The sequence below is a fragment of the Coregonus clupeaformis genome, unplaced genomic scaffold (assembly GCF_020615455.1).
Source record: "Coregonus clupeaformis isolate EN_2021a unplaced genomic scaffold, ASM2061545v1 scaf0182, whole genome shotgun sequence".
NCBI lineage: Eukaryota > Metazoa > Chordata > Actinopteri > Salmoniformes > Salmonidae > Coregonus > Coregonus clupeaformis.
This window is the reverse complement of record NW_025533637.1, coordinates 519,702-540,869: the sequence shown is the minus strand read 5'-3', so window position 1 is coordinate 540,869 and position 21,168 is coordinate 519,702. Positions and strand designations below refer to the sequence as shown.

Here is a 21,168-nt window from a genome sequence, read left to right as displayed (position 1 = left end):
GACATCTGTCTGCCTAGCCAAATGACATCTGTCTGCCTGATGACATATTTTGCCTGATGGCATCTGTCTGCCTGATGACATATGTCTGCCTAGCATGATGGCATCTGTCTGCCTGTTGACATCTGTCTGCCTGAAGAAATCTGTCTGCCTGATGATATCTGTCTACCTGATGACATATATGCCTGATGAAATCTGTCTGCCTCATTACATGTGTCTGCCTGATGATATGTCTGCCTGATGATATCTGTCTGCCTAGCCTGATGACATCTGTCTGCCAAATGACATCTGTCTGCCTGATGACATCTTTCTGCCTGATGACATCTTTCTGCCTGATGACATCTGGCTGCCTGATGACATCTGGCTGCATGATGACATCTGTCTGCCTACCTTGATGACATCTGTCTGCCTGATGACATCTCTCTGCCTGATTAAATCTGTCTGCATGATTACATCTGTCTGCCTACCTTGATGACATCTGTCTGCCTAGCCTGATGACATCTCTCTGCCTGATGAAATCTGTCTGCATGATTACATCTGTCTGCTTGATCACATCTTTCTGCCTAGCATGATTACATCTGTCTACCTGATAACATCTCTCAATCATTGGGAAGGTCTCTGTTGTACTCGTCACGGCCATCATGGGGAACGTCTCTGTTGTAGTCGTCACAGCCATCATGGGGAAGGTCTCTGTTGTAGTCGTCACAGCCATCATGGGGAAGGTCTCTGTTGTAGTCATCACGACCGTCCCGAAGTCGTCATGACATCTGTCTGCCTGGTGACATCTGTCTTCCTGATGATATCTGTCTGCCTGATAACATCTTTCTGCCTGATGACATCTTTCTGCCAAGCCAAATAACATATGTCTGCCAGATGACATCTGTCTGCCTGAAGACATCTGTCTGCCTGAAGACATCTGTCTGCCTGATGACATCTGTCTGCCTGATGATATCTGTCTGCCTGATAAGATCTTTCTGCCTAATGACATCTGTCTGCCTGATGACATCTGTCTTTCTAGCATGATGACGTCTGTCTGCCTGATGACATCTGTCTTTCTAGCATGATGACGTCTGTCTGCTTGATGACATCTGTCTATCTGATGACATATGTGTATCTGATTACATCTGTCTGCTTGATGACATCTGTCTATCTGATGACATATGTGTATCTGATTACATCTGTCTGCCTGATGACATCTTTCTGCCTGATTACATCTGTCAGCCTGATGACATCTTTCTGCCTGATTACATCTGTCAGCCTGATGACATCTTTCTACCTAGTATGTAGGGAATGAAAGAGCAGCTGAATAATTTAGTGTGAGTTGTCAGGCTACGGTGGGGAGCTCCAGTTGTCAGGCTACGGTGGGGAGCTCCAGTTGTCAGGCTACGGTGGGGAGCTCCAGTTGTCAGGCTACGTGGGGAGCTCCAGTTGTCAGGCTACGGTGGGGAGCTCCAGTTGTCAGGCTACGGTGGGGAGCTCCAGTTGTCAGGCTACGGTGGGGAGCTCCAGTTGTCAGGCTACGGTGGGGAGCTCCAGTTGTCAGGCTACGGTGGGGAGCTCCAGTTGTCAGGCTACGGTGGGGAGCTCCAGTTGTCAGGCTACGTGGGGAGCTCCAGTTGTCAGGCTACGGTGGGGAGCTCCAGTTGTCAGGCTACGGTGGGGGAGCTCCAGTTGTCAGGCTACGGTGGGGAGCTCCAGTTGTCAGGCTACGGTGGGGAGCTCCAGTTGTCAGGCTACGGTGGGGAGCTCCAGTTGTCAGGCTACGGTGGGGAGCTCCAGTTGTCAGGCTACGGTGGGGAGCTCCAGTTGTCAGGCTACGGTGGGGAGCTCCAGTTGTCAGGCTACGGTGGGGAGCTCCAGTTGAAATGGGCTGAGGCTGCTGTTAGGTTATTTTATTTCATCTGGCTGCTGTTGCTCAACAGACATTATGTCGGTTAAACGTTGCTTTCACTTGCTTACAAGTCCAATATCCAATAATAGTCCAAACGTGAAGGTTATTGTAAAACATCTGAGGAGGTACTCACAAGTATAGAAAGAGTGGAGGGTGCTCATCCAATGTGAGTGGAGGTGCAGCCAAAAAATTCAATCATCATTGAAAAGGAATAGGCGCAACAGTTGCTCACAATTACATTTTTATTTTATTTAAGCAAGGTTAAAATGTAAAATGTTTGGCATTCAATGTCCTTCAACAGAGGTACTCAACAGTATACATTCTGTTGTAATAAAATTAGCTAGCAAGTCACTCATTATATATATTGTTTGTCCGTTATCCAAACACTGTTAGCACCAGTACACTATTAAGGCCTAGAGAACGGGACTAGTATTACTAGAGAACATTGGTTATGCCATTATTACACCAGATTGTCCATTATTCCAGAAGACCATTCAGACTGGATTCGTTTTTTCCAAAGTGCACCCCTGTAATTATTTATTTATTTAAATAAATGGACCGTTATGATGGAAGCCTGGTGGTTTTTATTCATGAAGATATTTCAACATGTCCAGGTGATAACGCGCTACACTAGAACTTGGTTCCCAAGTTTCTAAACCAAAGCATTTGTGGTATAGTGTTGCCATAATATTTTTATTGAGGAAGTGTGATCATAATCATTATTTTTGTGATCCGAAGTAGAAGTCCTAAATGCCCCCAGCCTGCAGATGTCAGCTAAACAGGGAACTTGCACTTGAGATGTGTTTTGAGGCTGTGGATGAGAAAGTTAACTTCTCAAAATCTTGTTTTTTGGTTTGTATTATCTTTTACTAGATCGAATGTATTATATTCTATTACATTAATTTCACATTTCCACAAACATCAAAGTGTTTCCTTGTAAATGGTATCAAGAATATGCATGTCCTTGCTTCAGGTCCTGAGCCACAGGCAGTTAGATTTGGGGATGTCATTTTAGAAGGAAATTGAAAAAAGGGTTAGATCCTTAAGAGGTTAACAGCAAGGGTTGCAGTAAATACGCCAATATTTTTTTACTGACACATTTGCCGATATTCAATTATTTGGCAGAAAACGTATAAACAAAAGCATTCACTGTGAAAGTTGATAATGTAGGACCTTCATATATAGGCCATGCCTTTACTGGGACCTTCATATACTGGCCATGCCTGTACTGGGACCTTCATATATAGGCTATGCCTTTACTGGGACCTTCATATATAGGCTATGCCTTTACTGGGACCTTCATATATAGGCCGTGCCTTTACTGGGAACTTCATATATGGGCTATGCCTTTACTGGGACCTTCATATATAGGCCATGCCTTTACTGGGACCTTCATATATAGGCTATGCCTTTACTGGGACCTTCATATATAGGCCATGCCTTTACTGGGACCTTCATATACTGGCCATGCCTTTACTGGGACCTTCATATACTGGCCATGCCTTTACTGGGACCTTCATATATAGGCCATGCCTATACTGGGACCTTCATATATAGGCTATGCCTTTACTGGGACCTTCATATATAGGCTATGCCTTTACTGGGACCTTCATATATAGGCCAAGCCTTTACTGGGACCTTCATATATAGGCTATGCCTTTACTGGGACCTTCATATATAGGCTATGCCTTTACTGGGACCTTCATATATAGGCTATGCCTTTACTGGGACCTTCATATATAGGCTATGCCTTTACTGGGACCTTCATATATAGGCCATGCCTTTACTGGGATCTTCATATATAGGCTGTGCCTTTACTGGGACCTTCTTATATAGGCTATGCCTTTACTGGGACCTTCATATATAGGCTATGCCTTTACTGGGACCTTCATATATAGGCTATGCCTTTACTGGGACCTTCATATATGGGCTATGCCTATACTGGCCATGCCTATACTGTACATACGGTTGAAGGACCTTCATATATAGGCTATGCCTTTACTGGGACCTTCATATATGGGCCATGCCTTTACTGGGACCTTCATATATGGGCTATGCCTTTACTGTACATACAGTTGAAGGACCTTCATATATAGGCTATGCCTTTACTGGGACCTTCATATATGGGCCATGCCTTTACTGGGACCTTCATATATAGGCCATGCCTTTACTGGGATCTTCATATATAGGCTGTGCCTTTACTGGGACCTTCTTATATAGGCTATGCCTTTACTGGGACCTTCATATATAGGCTATGCCTTTACTGGGACCTTCATATATAGGCTATGCCTTTACTGGGACCTTCATATATGGGCTATGCCTATACTGGCCATGCCTATACTGTACATACAGTTGAAGGACCTTCATATATAGGCTATGCCTTTACTGGGACCTTCATATATGGGCCATGCCTTTACTGGGACCTTCATATATGGGCTATGCCTTTACTGTACATACAGTTGAAGGACCTTCATATATAGGCTATGCCTTTACTGGGACCTTCATATATGGGCCATGCCTTTACTGGGACCTTCATATATAGGCCATGCCTTTACTGGGACCTTCATATATAGGCTGTGCCTTTACTGGGACCTTCTTATATAGGCTATGCCTTTACTGGGACCTTCATATAGGCTATGTCTTTACTGGGACCTTCATATAGGCTATGCCTTTACTGGGACCTTCATATATGGGCTATGCCTATACTGGCCATGCCTATACTGTACATACAGTTGAAGGACCTTCATATATAGGCTATGCCTTTACTGGGACCTTCATATATGGGCCATACCTTTACTGGGACCTTCATATATGGGCTATGCCTTTACTGTACATACAGTTGAAGGACCTTCATATATAGGCTATGCCTTTACTGGGACCTTCATACATGGGCCATGCCTTTACTGGGACCTTCATATATAGGCCATGCCTTTACTGGCCATGCCTATACTGTACATACAGTTGAAGGACCTTCATATATGGGCTATGCCTTTACTGGGACCTTCATATATGGGCTATGCCTTTACTGGGACCTTCATATATGGGCTATGCCTATACTGGGACCTTCATATATAGGCCATGCCTTTACTGGGACCTTCATATATAGGCAATGCCTTTCCTGGGACCTTCATATATAGGCCATGCCTATACTGGAACCTTCATATACTGGCCATGCCTTTACTGGGACCTTCATATATAGGCTATGCCTTTACTGGGACCTTCATATATAGGCCATGCCTATACTGGGACCTTCATATACTGGCCATGCCTTTACTGGGACCTTCATATACTGGCCATGCCTTTACTGGGACCTTCATATATAGGCTATGCCTTTACTGGGACCTTCATATATAGGCTATGCCTTTACTGGGACCTTCATATATAGGCCATGCCTTTACTGGGACCTTCATATATAGGATATGCCTTTACTGGGACATTCATATATAGGCCATGCCTATACTGGGACCTTCATATATAGGCTATGCCTTTACTGGGACCTTCATATATAGGCCATGCCTATACTGGGACCTTCATATATAGGCCATGCCTTTACTGGTACCTTTATATATAGGCCATGCCTTTACTGGGACCTTCATATATGGGCTATGCCTATACTGGCCATGCCTATACTGTACATACAGTTGAAGGACCTTCATATATAGGCTATGCCTTTACTGGGACCTTCATATATGGGCCATGCCTTTACTGGGACCTTCATATATGGGCTATGCCTTTACTGTACATACAGTTGAAGGACCTTCATATATAGGCTATGCCTTTACTGGGACCTTCATATATAGGCTATGCCTTTACTGGGACCTTCATATATGGGCTATGCCTATACTGGCCATGCCTATACTGTACATACAGTTGAAGGACCTTCATATATAGGCTATGCCTTTACTGGGACCTTCATATATGGGCCATGCCTTTACTGGGACCTTCATATATGGGCTATGCCTTTACTGTACATACAGTTGAAGGACCTTCATATATAGGCTATGCCTTTACTGGGACCTTCATATATGGGCCATGCCTTTACTGGGACCTTCATATATAGGCCATGCCTTTACTGGCCATGCCTATACTGTACATACAGTTGAAGGACCTTCATATATGGGCTATGCCTTTACTGGGACCTTCATATATGGGCTATGCCTTTACTGGGACCTTCATATATGGGCTATGCCTATACTGGGACCTTCATATATAGGCCATGCCTTTACTGGGACCTTCATATATAGGCCATGCCTTTCCTGGGACCTTCATATATAGGCCATGCCTATACTGGAACCTTCATATACTGGCCATGCCTTTACTGGGACCTTCATATATAGGCTATGCCTTTACTGGGACCTTCATATATAGGCTATGCCTTTACTGGGACCTTCATATATAGGCCATGCCTATACTGGGACCTTCATATACTGGCCATGCCTTTACTGGGACTTTCATATACTGGCCATGCCTTTACTGGGACCTTCATATATAGGCTATGCCTTTACTGGGACCTTCATATATAGGCTATGCCTTTACTGGGACCTTCATATATAGGCCATGCCTATACTGGGACCTTCATATATAGGCCATGCCTTTACTGGTACCTTTATATATAGGCCATGCCTTTACTGGGACCTTCATATACTGGCCATGCCTTTACTGGGACCTTCATATACTGGCCATGCCTTTACTGGGACCTTCATATATAGGCCATGCCTATACTGGGACCTTCATATATAGGCTATGCCTTTACTGGGACCTTCATATATAGGCCATGCCTATACTGGGACCTTCATATATAGGCCATGCCTATACTGGGACCTTCATATATAGGCTATGCCTTTACTGGGACCTTCATATATAGGCTATGCCTTTACTGGGACCTTCATATATAGGCCATGCCTTTACTGGGACCTTCATATATAGGCTATGCCTTTACTGGGACCTTCATATATAGGCCTTCCCTTTACTAGGACCTTCATATATAGGCCATGCCTATACTGGGACCTTCATATATAGGCTATGCCTTTACTAGGACCTTCCTATATAGGCTATGCCTTTACTAGGACCTTCATATATAGGCCATGCCTATACTGGGACCTTCATATATAGGCCATGCCTTTACTGGGAGCTTCATATATAGGCCATGCCTTTACTGGGACCTTCATATACTGGCCATGCCTTTACTGGGACCTTCATATATAGGCCATGCCTATACTGGGACCTTCATATATAGGCTATGCCTTTACTGGGACCTTCATATATAGGCTATGCCTTTACTGGGACCTTCATATATAGGCCATGCCTTTACTGGGACCATCATATATAGGCTATGCCTTTACTGGGACCTTCATATATAGGCCATGCCTATACTGGGACCTTCATATATAGGCTATGCCTTTACTGGGACCTTCATATATAGGCCATGCCTATACTGGGACCTTCATATATAGGCTATGCCTTTACTGGGACCTTCATATATAGGCTATGCCTTTACTGGGACCTTCATATATAGGCCATGCCTTTACTGGGACCTTCATATATAGGCTATGCCTTTACTGGGACCTTCATATATAGGCCATGCCTATACTGGGACCTTCATATATAGGCTATGCCTTTACTGGGACCTTCATATATAGGCCATGCCTATACTGGGACCTTCATATATAGGCCATGCCTTTACTGGGACCTTCATATATAGGCCATGCCTTTACTGGGACCTTCATATATAGGCCATGCCTTTACTGGGACCTTCATATATAGGCCATGCCTTTACTGGGACCTTCATATATAGGCTATGCCTTTACTGGGACCTTCATATATAGGCCATATCTTTACTGGGATCTTCATATATAGGCTATGCCTTTACTGGGACCTTCTTATATAGGCTATGCCTTTACTGGGACCTTCATATATAGGCTATGCCTTTACTGGGACCTTCATATATAGGCTATGCCTTTACTGGGACCTTCATATATAGGCTATGCCTTTACTGGGACCTTCATATATGGGCTATGTCTATACTGGCCATGCCTATACTGTACATCAGTTGAAGGACCTTCATATATAGGCTATGCCTTTACTGGGACCTTCATATATGGGCCATGCCTTTACTGGGAACTTCATATATGGGCTATGCCTATACTGGCCATGCCTATACTGTACATACAGTTGAAGGACCTTCATATATAGGCTATGCCTTTACTGGGACCTTCATATATGGGCGATGCCTTTACTGGGACCTTCATATATGGGCTATGCCTTTACTGTACATACAGTTGAAGGACCTTCATATATAGGCTATGCCTTTACTGGGACCTTCATATATGGGCCATGCCTTTACTGGGACCTTCATATATAGGCCATGCCTTTACTGGCCATGCCTATACTGTACATACAGTTGAAGGACCTTCATATATGGGCTATGCCTTTACTGGGACCTTCATATATGGGCTATGCCTTTACTGGGACCTTCATATATGTGCTATGCCTTTACTGGGACCTTCATATATAGGCCATGCCTATACTGTACATACAGTTGAAGTCGGAAGTTTACATACACCTTAGCCAAATACATTTAAACTCAGTTTTTCACAATCCCTGACATTTAATCACAGTAAAAATTCCCTGTCTTAGGTCAGTTAGGACCCCCACTTTATTTAAAGAATGTGAAAGGTCAGAATAATAGTAGAGAGAATGATTTATTTCAGCTTTTATTTCTTTCATCACATTCCCAGTGGGTCAGAAGTTTACATACACTCAATTAGTATTTGGTAGCATTGCCTTTAAATTGTTTAACTTGGGTCAAACATTTCGGGTAGCCTTCCACAAGCTTCCCACAATAAGTTGGGTGAATTTTGGCCCATTCCTCCTGACAGAGCTGGTGTAACTGAGTCAGGTTTGTAGGCCTCCTTGCTCGCACACGCTTTTTCAGTTCTGCACACAAATTTTCTATAGGATTGAGGTCAGGGCTTTGTGATGGCCACTCCAATACCTTGACTTTGTTGTCCTTAAGCCATTTTGCCACAACTTTGGAAGTATCCTTGGGGTCATTGTCCATTTGGAAGACCCATTTGCGACCAAGCTTTAACTTCCTGACTGATGTCTTGAGATGTTGCTTCAATATATCCACATAATTTTCCTTCCTCATGATGCCATCTATTTTGTGAAGTGCACCAGTCCCTCCTGCAGCAAACACCCACACAGCATGATGCTGCCACCCCCGTGCTTCACGGTTGGGAAGGTGTTCTTTGGCTTGCAAGCTACCCCTTTTTCCTCCAAACATAACAATGGTCATTATGGCCAAACAGTTATATTTTTGTTTCATCAGACCAGAGGACATTTCTCCAAAAAGTACGATCTTTGTCCCCATGTGCAGTTGCAAACCGTAGTCTGGCTTTTTATGGCGGTTTTAGAGCGGTGGCTTCTTCCTTGCTGAGCGGCCTTTCAGGTTATGTCGATATAGGACTAATTTTACTGTGGATATAGATACTTTTGTACCTGTTTCCCCCAGCATCTTCACAAGGTCCTTTGCTGTTGTTCTGGGATTGATTTGTACTTTTCGCACCAAAGTACGTTCATCTCTAGGAGACCGAATGCGTCTCCTTCCTGAGCGGTATGACGGCTGCGTGGTCCCATGGTGTTTATACTTGCGTACTATTGTTTGTACAGATGAACGTGGTACCTTCAGGTGTTTGGAAATTGCTCCCAAGGATGAACCAGACTTGTGGAGGTCTACAATATTTTTTTCTGAGGTCTTGGCTGATTTCTTTTGATTTTCCCATGATGTCAAGCAAAGAGGGACTGAGTTTGAAGGTAGGCCTTGAAATACATCCACAGGTACACCTCCAATAGACTCAAAAGATGTCAATTAGCCTATCAGAATCTTCTAAAGCCATGACATCATTTTCTGAAATTTTCCAAGCTGTTTAAAGGCACAGTCAACTTAGTGTATGTAAACTTCTGACCCACTGGAATTGTGATACACTGAATTATAAGGGAAATAATCTGTCTTTAAACAATTGTTGGAAAAATTACTTGTGTCATGTACAAAGTAGATGTCCTAACCGACTTGCCAAAACTATAGTTTGTTAACAAGAAATGTGTGGAGTGGTTGGAAAACAAGTTTTATTGACTCCAACCTAAGTGTATGTAAACTTCTGACTTCAACTGTATGTTATTGTGTGTTTGTATGCATGTGTCTATGTTTGTGTTGCTTCACAGTCCCCGCTGTTCCATAAGGTGTATTTTTATTTGGTTTTTTAAATCTAATTTTACTGCTGGCATGAGTTACTTGATGTGGAATAGAGTTCCATGTAGTCATGGCTCTATGTAGTACTGTGCGCTTCCCATAGTCTGCCCCTGACTTGGGGACTGTGAATAGACCTCTGGTGGTATGTCTTGTGGGGTATGCATGGGTGTCCGAGTGCCAGTAGTTCAAACATTCAACATGTCAATACCTCTCACAAATACAAGTAGGGATGAAGTCATTCTCTCCTCCACTTTGAGCCAGGAGAGATTGACATGTATATTATTAATGTTAGCTCTCTGTGTACATCCAAGGGCCAGCCGTGCAACCCTGTTCTGAGCCAATTGCAATTTTCCTAAGTCCCTCTTTGTGGACCTGACCACATGACTGAACAGTAGTCCAGGTGCGACAAAACTAGGGCCTTTAGGACCTGCCTTGTTGATAGTGCTGTTAAAATTGCACAGCAGCGCTTTATTATAGACAGACTTCTCCCCATCCTAGCTACTGTTGTATCAATATGTTTTGACCATGACAGTTTACAATCCAGGTTTACTCCAAGCAATTTAGTCTCCTCAACTTGCTCAATGTCCACATTATTCATTTCAAGATTTAGTTGAGGTTTAGGGTTTAGTAAATGATTTGTCCCAAATGCAATGCTTTTCGATTTTGAAATATTTTGGACTAACTTTTTCCTTGCCACCCATTCTGAAACTAACTGCAGCTCTTTGTTAAGTGTTGCTGTCATTTCAGTCGCTGTGGTAGCTGACGTGTATAGTGTTGAGTCATCCGCATACATAGACACACTGGCTTTACTCAAAGCCAGTGGCATGTCGTTAGTAAAGATTGAAAAAGTAAGGGGCCTAGACAGCTGCCCTGGGGAATTCCTGATTCTACCTGGATTTTGTTGGAGAGGCTTCCATTAAAGAACACCCTCTGTGTTCTGTTATACTGGTAACTCTGTATTCAAAATATAGCAGGGGGTGTAAAGCCATAACACATATGTTTTTCCAGCAACAGTCTATGATCGATAATGTCAAACGCCACACTGAAGTTAGCAAAACAGCCCCCACAATCTTTTTATCATCATTTCTCTCAGCCAATCATCAGTAATTTGTGTAAGTGCTGTGCTTGTTGAATGTCCTTCCCTATAAGCGTGCTGAAAGTCTGTTGTCAATTTGTTTACTGTGAAATAGCATTTTATCTGGTCAAACACCATTTTTTCCAAACGTTTACTAAGGGTTGGTAACAGGCTATTTGGGCCAGTAAAAGGGGCTTTACTATTCTTAGGTAGGGGAATAACTTTTGCTTCTCTCCAGGCCTGAGGGCACACACTTTCTAGTAGGCTTAAATTGAAGATATGGCAAAAAGGAGTGGCAATATCGTCCGCTATTATCCTCAGTAATTTTCCATCCAAGTTGTCAGACCCCGGTGGCTTGTCATTGATGATCAACAATAATAATATTTTCACCTCTTCCACACTTACTTTACAGAATTCAAAATGACAATGCTTGTCTTTCATAATTTGGTCAGATATACTTCGATGTCAGCGTTTGTTGCTGGCATGTCATGCCTAAATTTGCTAATCTTGCCAATGAAAAAAATCATTAAAGTAGTTGGCAGTATCAGTGGGTTTTGTGATGAATGAGCCATCTGATTCAATACATAGCCCTGTCTCCCCCAGCAAAACTATTTTTTTTATTTATTTCACCTTTATTTCACCTTTATTTAAACAGGTAGGCCAGTTGAGAACAAGTTCTCATTTACAACTGCAACCTGGCCAAGATAAAGCAAAGCAGTGCGATAAAAACAACAACAACACAGAGTTACATATGGGGTAAACAAAACATAAAGTCAAAAACACAACAGAAAATATATACTGTATACAGTGTGTGCAAATGTAGTAAGTTATGGAGGTAAGGCAATAAATAGGCCATAGTGCAAAATAATTACAATTTAGTGTTGACACTGGAATGATAGATGTGCAGAAGATGATGTGCAAATAGAGATACTGAGGTGCAAATGAGCAAAATAAATAACAATATGGGGATGAGGTAGTTGGGTGGGCTAATTACAGATGGGCTGTGTACAGGTGCAGTGATCGGTAAGCTGCTCTGACAACTGATGCTTAAAGTTAGTGAGGGAGATAAGAGTCTCCAGCTTCAGAGATTTTTGCAGTTCGTTCCAGTCATTGGCAGCAGAGAACTGGAAGGAATGGCGGCCAAAGGAGGTGTTGGCTTTGGGGATGACCAGTGAGATATACCTGCTGGAGCACATACTACGGGTGGGTGTTGCTATGGTGACCAATGAGCTAAGATAAGGCGGGGATTTGCCTAGCAGTGATTTATAGATGACCTGGAGCCAGTGGGTTTGGCGAGGAATATGTAGTGAGGGCCAGCCAACGAGAGCGTACAGGTCACAATGGTGGGTAGTATATGGGGCTTTGGTGACAAAACGGATGGCACTGTGATAGACTACATCCAATTTGCTGAGTAGAGTGTTGGAGGCTATTTTGTAAATGACATCGCCAAAGTCAAGGATCGGTAGGATAGTCAGTTTTATGAGGGCATGTTGGCAGCATGAGTGAAGGAGGCTTTGTTGCGAAATAGGAAGCCGATTCTAGATTTAACTTTGGATTGGAGATGCTTAATGTGAGTCTGGAAGGAGAGTTTACGGTCTAACCAGACACCTAGGTATTTGAAGTTGTCCACATATTCTAAGTCAGACCCGCCGAGAGTAGTGATTCTAATCGGGTGGGCGGGTGCAAGCAGCGTTCGATTGAAGAGCATGCATTTCGTTTTACTAGCGTTTAAGAGCAGTTGGAGGCTACAGAAGGAGTGTTGCATGGCATTGAAGCTCGTTTGGAGGTTTGTTAGCACAGTGTCCAATGAAGGGTCAGATGTATACAAAATGGTGTCGTCTGTGTAGAGGTGGATCTGAGAGTCACCAGCAGCAAGAGCGACATCATTGATATACACAGAGAATAGAGTCGGCCCGAGAATTGAACCCTGTGGCACCCCCATACAGACTGCCAGAGGTCCAGACAACAGGCCCTCCGATTTGACACATTGAACTCTATCTGAGAAGTAGTTGGTGAATCAGGCGAGGCAGTCATTTGAGAAACCAAGGCTATTTAGTCTGCCAATAAGAATGCGGTGGTTGACAGAGTCGAAAGACTTGGCCAGGTTGATGAAGACGGCTGCGCAGTACTGTCTTTTATCGATCGCGGTTATAATATCGTTTAGGACCTTGAGCGTGGCTGAGGTGCACCCATGACCAGCTCGGAAACCAGATTGCATAGCGGAGAAGGTACGGTGGGATTCGAAATGGTCGGTGATCTGTTTGTTAACTTTGCTTTCAAAAACTTTCGAAAGGCAGGGCAGGATGGATATAGGTCTGTAAAAGTTTGGATCTAGAGTGTCACCCCCGTTGAAGAAGAGGATGACCGCGGCAGCTTTCCAATCTCTGGGGATCTCAGACGATACGAAAGAGAGGTTGAACAGGCTAGTAATGGGGGTTGCGACAATTTCGGCAGCTAATTTTAGAAAGAAAGGGTCCAGATTGTCTAGCCCAGCTGATTTGTAGGGGTCCAGATTTTGCAGCTCTTTCAGAACATCAGCTGTCTGAATTTGGGTGAAGGAGAAGTGGGGGGCATGGGCAAGTTGCAGCGGAGGGTGCAGAGCTGGTGGCCGGGGTAGGGGTAGCCAGCTGGAAAGCATGGCCAGCCGTAGCAAAATGCTTGTTGAAATTCTCGACAGTGTTTCCTAACCTCAGTTCAGTGGGCAGCTGGGAGAAGGTGCTCTTATTCTCCATGGACTTTACAGTGTCCCAAAGCTTTTTGGAGTTAGTGCTACAGGATGCAAATTTCTGTTTGAAAAAGCTAGCCTTTGCTTTCCTAACTGATTGTGTATATTGGTTCCTGCCTTCCCTGAAAAGTTGCATATCGCGGGGGCTGTTCGATGCTAATGCAGTACGCCACAGGATGTTTTTGTGCTGGTCAAGGGCAGTCAAGTCTGGGGTGAACCAAGGGCAATATCTGTTCTGAATTTTTTGAATGGCGCATGCTTATTTATGAGGAAGAGGAAAGCACTTTTAAAGAACAACCAGGTATCCTCTACTGACGGAATGAGGTCAATATCCATCCAGGATACCCGGGCCAGGTCAATTAAAAAGGCCTGCTCGCTAAAGTGTTTTAGGGAGTGTTTGACAGTGATGAGGGGTGGTCGTTTGACCGCGGACCCATTACAGACGCAAGCAATGAGGCAGTGATCGCTGAGATCCTGGTTGAAGACAGTGGAGGTGTATTTAGAGGGTAAATTAGTCAGGATGATATCTATGAGGGTGCCCATGTTTACAGATTTAGGGTTGTACCTGGTAGGTTCCTTGATAAATTGTGTGAGATTGAGGGCATCTAGTTTAGATTGTAGGACGGCCAGGGTGTTAAGCATATACCAGTTTAGGTCACCAAGAAGTACGAACTCTGAGGATAAATGGGGGGCAATCAATTCACATATGGTGTCCAGGGCACAGCTGGGGGCTGAGGGGGGTCTGTAGCAAGCGGCAACAGTGAGAGACTTATTTCTGGAAAGGTGGATTTTTAGAAGTAGAAGCTCAAACTGTTTGGGCACAGACCTGGATAGTACGATAGAGCTCTGCAGGCTATCTCTACAGTAGATTACAACTCCGCCCCCTTTGGCAATTCTATCTAGACGGAAAATGTTATAGTTGGGGATGGACATTTCCGAATTTTTGGTGGCCTTCCTAAGTCAGGATTCAGACACTGCTAGAACATCAGGGTTGGCGAAGTGTGCTAACGCAGTGAATAACTCAAACTTAGGGAGGAGGCTTCTGATGTTAACATGCAAGAAACCAAGGCTTTTACGGTTACAGAAGTCAACAAATGATAGCGCCTGGGGAGTAGGAGTGATACTGGGGGCTAAAGGGCCTGGGTTAACCTCTACATCACCAGAGGAACAGAGGAGGAATAGAATAAGGATACGGCTAAAGGCTTTAAGAACTGGTCTTCTAGTGCATTGGGTACAGAGAATAAAAGGGGCAGATTTCCGGGCGTTGTAGAATAGATTGAGGGCATTATGTACAGACAAGGATATGGAAGGATATGAGTACAGTGGAGGTAATAATAATAATAATAATAATAATAATATGCCATTTAGCAGACGCTTTTATCCAAAGCGACTTACAGTCATGCGTGCATACATTTTTTTGTGTATGGGTGGTCCCGGGGATCGAACCCACTACCTTGGCGTTACAAGCGCCGTGCTCTACCAGCTGAGCTACAGAGGTAAACCTAAGCGTTGGGTAATGATGAAAGAGATAGCATCACTGGAGGCACCGATTGAGCCGGTCTCGGCGTGTATGGAGGGTGGAACAAAGGAACTATTTGAGGCAGTTTGAGAGGGACTTGGGGGGTGGGACAAAGGAGCTATCTGAGGCAGGTTGAGCGGGACTGGGGGCTCTACAGTGAAATAGTACAATAACAACTAACTGAAACAGCAATAGGCAAGGCATATTGACATGGGAGAGAGGCATAAAGCAATCACAGGTGTTATTCGAGAGAGCTAAGACAACAGCTGGTAATGGCGACGAAAGTTTGGGCTGAGGCTAAACAGAGAAACAGGATGGGATACCGTATAAAGGAACAGTCCATCAGGCATCAGCTGTATAGCTGAGTGATCATAAGGTCCAGTGAACAGCAATAAGTGAGTCCGGGAGCAGTTCGGTGGCTGCTACGGCACAGGCGAGCAGGAAGCACGGCTGTTGATTGTGTGTGCTAGTGGGCTAATGGGCTAATCGTATGCGGATAGGGCTTTAGTGTGTTACATGAATGATCAGCCGTAGTCTCGTTATGACTTGTGTTCACAATGTTCTTAAATACAACAATTATATTCAATGTCGAGTGCACAAGCGAACAATTTTTCTACATTTCCTGTCTTAATCCATTAATTAATTATCTCCATTAGATGGCAGTATTTACTCTTACAAATCTAATATTCCCGATAGAAATAACACCATTCTTCATGCACTGTAATGTATAAATTGATAAGAGCTAGGTAAATTAGTCAGCCATTTGCAGAAAGGAGTTGTAAATACAAATATAGCAATTGTTTTAGATGATTTTCCCTTATGATCACTGGAGACGAATGTCAAACCAGTCATGTGGAAGGAAACTGAAAATCATATCTATATGACATGTATTGTGGTCCCTTTTCCACAATGAAGTACAGTAGGCTATAAATAGCTGTGCTGTTATTCAGAATTGTAATTGTATGTCCTCATAATTTGTGGGGATTAATTTTGGAGACCCAAACTATAGGCTTGAACCTACCAAAGCTATAGGCCTGAACCTACCAATTTGATTTATGCTCTCTATAATGTTTTAAATATAAGCCCAGGCTTTTATTATAATTTTTTTTACAATTTGTATAATGTTAAACATTAGCCACTATTGTAGCCACCATCAGTAATATGCACATACATTTATAACTGTCACTCGAGTGTTAGTTTCCTTCAATTTGTAACCTACGTTTTACATAATTCCAATCCATTCCATTTCCGTTTCTTTCCTCTGTCACGTCCGTATACGTTGTTCCTGAGGATCACTAGCATTAGTGGATCATATTAGGCTAACGTTGTGCAATAATTTGGGACATGTAGCCTATTTGAATCCTTTATGGAACTCAGACCACACTTAGCATGTTGGATCTTGGCACACGGTTCGACTGGACCGTTGCCATACAGCTCCATGATCAGTGAGGATTAGGGTGGATTTATAGGACTGCTGTTCAACCCCTATTGGACGCTTTTCTCACATTCCAATATTTAATGGATTGAACTTGAATATGGCAACTTTCAGGATGAATCAAACCACTGTATTCTTTATTCATCAATATATTTTGTGCATTAAGGCTCTCCAAATCAGTTTAGGGTTCATAAATATCTTCCTATCCCTAAATAATCCTCAAGCAATCTATTTTAAATCTACCAATTGGTGCGGAAACGGAGACAAATATGCATACATTTACAATAGATTGCTTTCTTTCTTTGATTCCTAATATTCTAAACCAGTTCTGTCAATATATTGTAGTGAGTATGTTGACAAAATTCTAATTAAACGTACACCGTATTTAAAGGGATGGCTTAAGATAAATGTACTGAAAACCTTATTGAATGAAAACTCCACTAAAAAAATGTTGGCTGCAAATAGGAGCGTTTTCATAGGTTGAATGAAATATATTTATTGTGTGCAAGGCAGCCACACCTGCAGAGCGTGTTACACGCCTGCATAAGGTAAGTCAGAATACCAACTACTGAGAAGTGTGTAGGACACATTTCCTAAGTCTGAATCGGCCACTATGGGAATATACTGTGGATAATGCTGTACGCTCCACTATGGGAATATACTGTGGATAATGCTGTACGCTCCACTATGGGAATATACTGTGGATAATGCTGTACGCTCCACTATGGGAATATACTGTGGATAATGCTGTACGCTCCACTATGGGAATATACTGTGGATAATGCTGTACGCTACATGTGGATCTAATACATTTCTCTCATTAGGTTTCATGGGACCAGAGAACCTGCAGAACTCTGCAGTGGTGTTTGGGTTGACCAGCTGTGAGCAGGAGGTCAGGAGTCCATCTTAAACCCAGATCATTGACATCACCAACCCTCTGACAGCCTCATGGTGTACTTGGCCCACACGGTTCACTGGCAGTTCCTGGGCCTAGTGGTTGGCTGTGTAGGCTGGATCCTGACCATGGCCACTGCGGGCCAGAACGAGTGGAGGCTGTGGTACGTAGAGGACGTCTCCGTGGTAACCTCTGGCGTGGCCTGGGTGGGCGTGTGGCGGGCGTGTTTCTACAGCCACACCCTATCCGACTCAGAGTTCTGCCAGCCAATCGGCATTGCCGACCTGTACGTTCCCGTGGAGATCTCCGTGGCACAGGTGGTCACCATGGTAGCAGTGATCACTGGACTCTTGGGAAACATCCTTGGTGCGTACGCAGTGAGGAACATCTATTTTGGTCAGAAGACTCATGACTTTATCAGACTGATATTCTCAGGGGCCGGGGGGCTGTACGTCCTTACAGGGGTCAGCTTCCTGGTCCCTCTAGTCTGGAATGTGAAATCTGTCCTGACCAATCAGACCGTAGCGTTCCCCCCAGAGTTCCACCTCCCTCCCGCCCCACTCAGACAGGAAGTCGGCGGAGCTATCTGGATTGGGGTCGGTGCTTCGATCTTCCTTATCTTCAGTGGTCTCCTATTCCTCTGCTACAGGTATCCTATCAGGGCTAAGAACGACAAGGACCCTCTACATGGACCGCCCATAAGACAAATGTCTATATTAGAGAATGGAGACAAGGAGACCAGAGACAACCCTGCCTTCCAGGCTGAGGAAGACTTTTAGGGCTGAGGACAGACAAACAGCAGCTGGGGAGAGTTTCTGCCATTGTTCAGTACACACTTTGGGAGAAGGGAATCAGAATGTAACTATAAAACACTGGAACACAGAACCATAGAACCCCTTCTCTCTAATTGCTGAAGTTTAGAGAACAGCTTTGACAAGTGCGAAAATGCAGTGATCTACATTTTGGGCTCTGATCAATGTGACTAATGAAAATTTGTTTTGATTGATTGTATATATGGTCACATTGCTTCAACTGTTGTTCTCGGGGCACCATTAGAAATGAGACCCTGATCTCAATGGGTTCTGCGGTTAAATAAAGGTTAATAATAAAATACAATTAACAGGACAAAGTTCATGAAATCCTTGGAATGTTATCATGTGTAAAATAACTTGTAAGTGAAAAGATTGTGGTAGCATGTAGCATTACCATAGCATGTAGCATGTAGCATTACCGTAGCATGTAGCATGTAGCATTACCGCAGCATGTACTGTATTGTTCCTGCACTTATTTTCATAATAAATAGATGTTGATATTGAAATGACTTCCTGCTCTATGTTACTCCTGCTGTGAATGAAATTAACTTTACAGTACCTCTCAGTGTGGTGCCAACACTTCTTACCCAGCTCTCTGGGACTGCGTCCCTATTCCCTATGGCACCCTATTCCCAATATAGTGCACTACTTTTGACCAGAGCTCTATGTAAAAGCTAGTGCACTATGAAGGGAATAGGGTGGCACTTGAGACACACAGCGATACTCCTTTATACTGCAGCAGTCAAACCGTAATCTGTTGAGAATGGAATACTCAGTGGGAGTTATGTGATTTCGTCTTATAAAATGAGTTAATCCAGGGAAATTAATTTTTTAATTAGATTAGATTTTATTTCTCAGCTGGAGTTTGAGCTGCCTTTTGGCATTCTGAATAAACTTTGTCCAAGGAGGGCTCTCTCTCTCTCTCTCTCTCTCAGAACAAGGTCAGAGAGCTCATAGATGCACAGTTAATGTTCTACTGTATCTATCACAGTTAATGTTCTACAGTATTAATTACTTAAAAATCATACAATGTGATTTTCTGGATTTTTGTTTTAGATTCCGTCTCTCACAGTTGAAGTGTACCTATGATAAAAATTATAGACCTCTACATGCTTTGTAAGTAGGAACACCTGCAAAATCGGCAGTGTATCAAATACTTGTTCTCCCCACTGTATATATCTACCCACTAGAATCCCCATACTTTAACAATGACAGCTTCTCCATCCTGGAGGGGGAAATCAATAATTTCCAGACCCAGGGACATGTACTAGTCTGTGGCGACCTAAATGCCAGAACTGGACAAGAACCTGACACCCTCAGCACACTGGGGGACAAACACCTACCTGGAGGTGACAGCATTCCCTCCCCCATATACCCCCCTAGGCACAACTACGACAACATAACCAACAAAAACGGGTCACAACTCCTGCAGCTCTGTCGCACGCTGGGTGTGTACATAGTCAATGGTAGGCTTTGAGAGAGAGAGAGAGAGAGAGAGAGAGAGAGAGAGAGAGAGAGAGAGAGAGAGAGAGAGAGAGAGAGAGAGATATCATGGATGGTCAGTCTTTATATCCGTAGCGCTGTCTATGAATTTGACACTGGTTACATTTCTCCAGCCCCATCCCTCAACTTTTTAGTGAGACAGTGGCAAGGAGAAAGCTTTCAAATGCTTGTTGCCGCTTTAAACCAAGATTGCTGCTTGAAGATGACTTTATTGTTGTGTCTGTAATACCAAGGTTTTACCCGACAAGACAGGTTAAAACATTTATTACAGGACAGACTCATTCATTTTTAACCATTTGTATTCTTCTACCCGACTATATTGTTGTAACTCAAATTGGAAGAAGGTGATTGTGTTTGATCTCTCCATATACACTGAACAAAAATATAAATGCAACCATGTAAAGTGTTGCTCCCATGTTTCATGAGCTGAAATGAAAGACCCCAGAAATGTTCCATACGCACAAGAAGCTTAATTCTCTATGATTTTGGCCACACATTTGTTTGCATCCCTGTTAGTGAGCATTTCTCTTTTGCCAAGATAATCCATCCACCTGACAGGTGTGGCATATCAAGAAGCTGATTAAGCAGCATGATCATTACACAGGTGCACCTTGTGCTGGGGACAATAAAAGTGCCCTAAAATGTGGAGTTTTGTCACACAACACAATGCCACAGATGTCTCATGTTTTAAGGGATCGTGCAATTGGCATGCTGACTGCAGGAATGTCCACCAGAGCTGTTGCCCGAGAAAAACGTTGTTTAAAATAATTTGGCAGTACGTCCAACCAGCTTCAAAACCACAGACCACGTGTAACCACGCCAGCCCAGGACCTCCACAGCCGGCTTCTTCACCTGCATGATCATCTGAGACCAGCCACCCGGACAGCTGATGAAACTGTGGGTTTACACAACCAAAGAATTTCTGCACAAACTGTCAGAAACTGTCTCAGGGAAGCTCATCTGCGTGCTCGTCGTCCTCACCAGGGTCTTGACATGAGAGCAGTTTGGCATCGTAACTGACTTCAGTGGGTAAATACTCACCTTCGATGGCCACTGGCACGCTGA

The 21,168-nt window shown here is 43.6% G+C and overlaps 1 protein-coding gene across 1 annotated transcript in view; it reads left to right on the top strand.

The window, feature by feature from the left end:
- The window catches only part of LOC121556048 (claudin-34), a 32,750-nt gene extending 13,644 nt beyond the window's left edge, over nucleotides 1-19,106 (top strand). Inside the window, exon 2 of the mRNA XM_041869905.1 lies at nucleotides 17,718-19,106. Coding sequence (XP_041725839.1) covers nucleotides 17,842-18,567 — 726 coding nt within the window. The 5' untranslated portion in view covers nucleotides 17,718-17,841 and the 3' untranslated portion in view covers nucleotides 18,568-19,106. The remainder of the gene's footprint in view (nucleotides 1-17,717) is intronic.
- The last annotated feature ends 2,062 nt before the right edge of the window (nucleotides 19,107-21,168 follow it).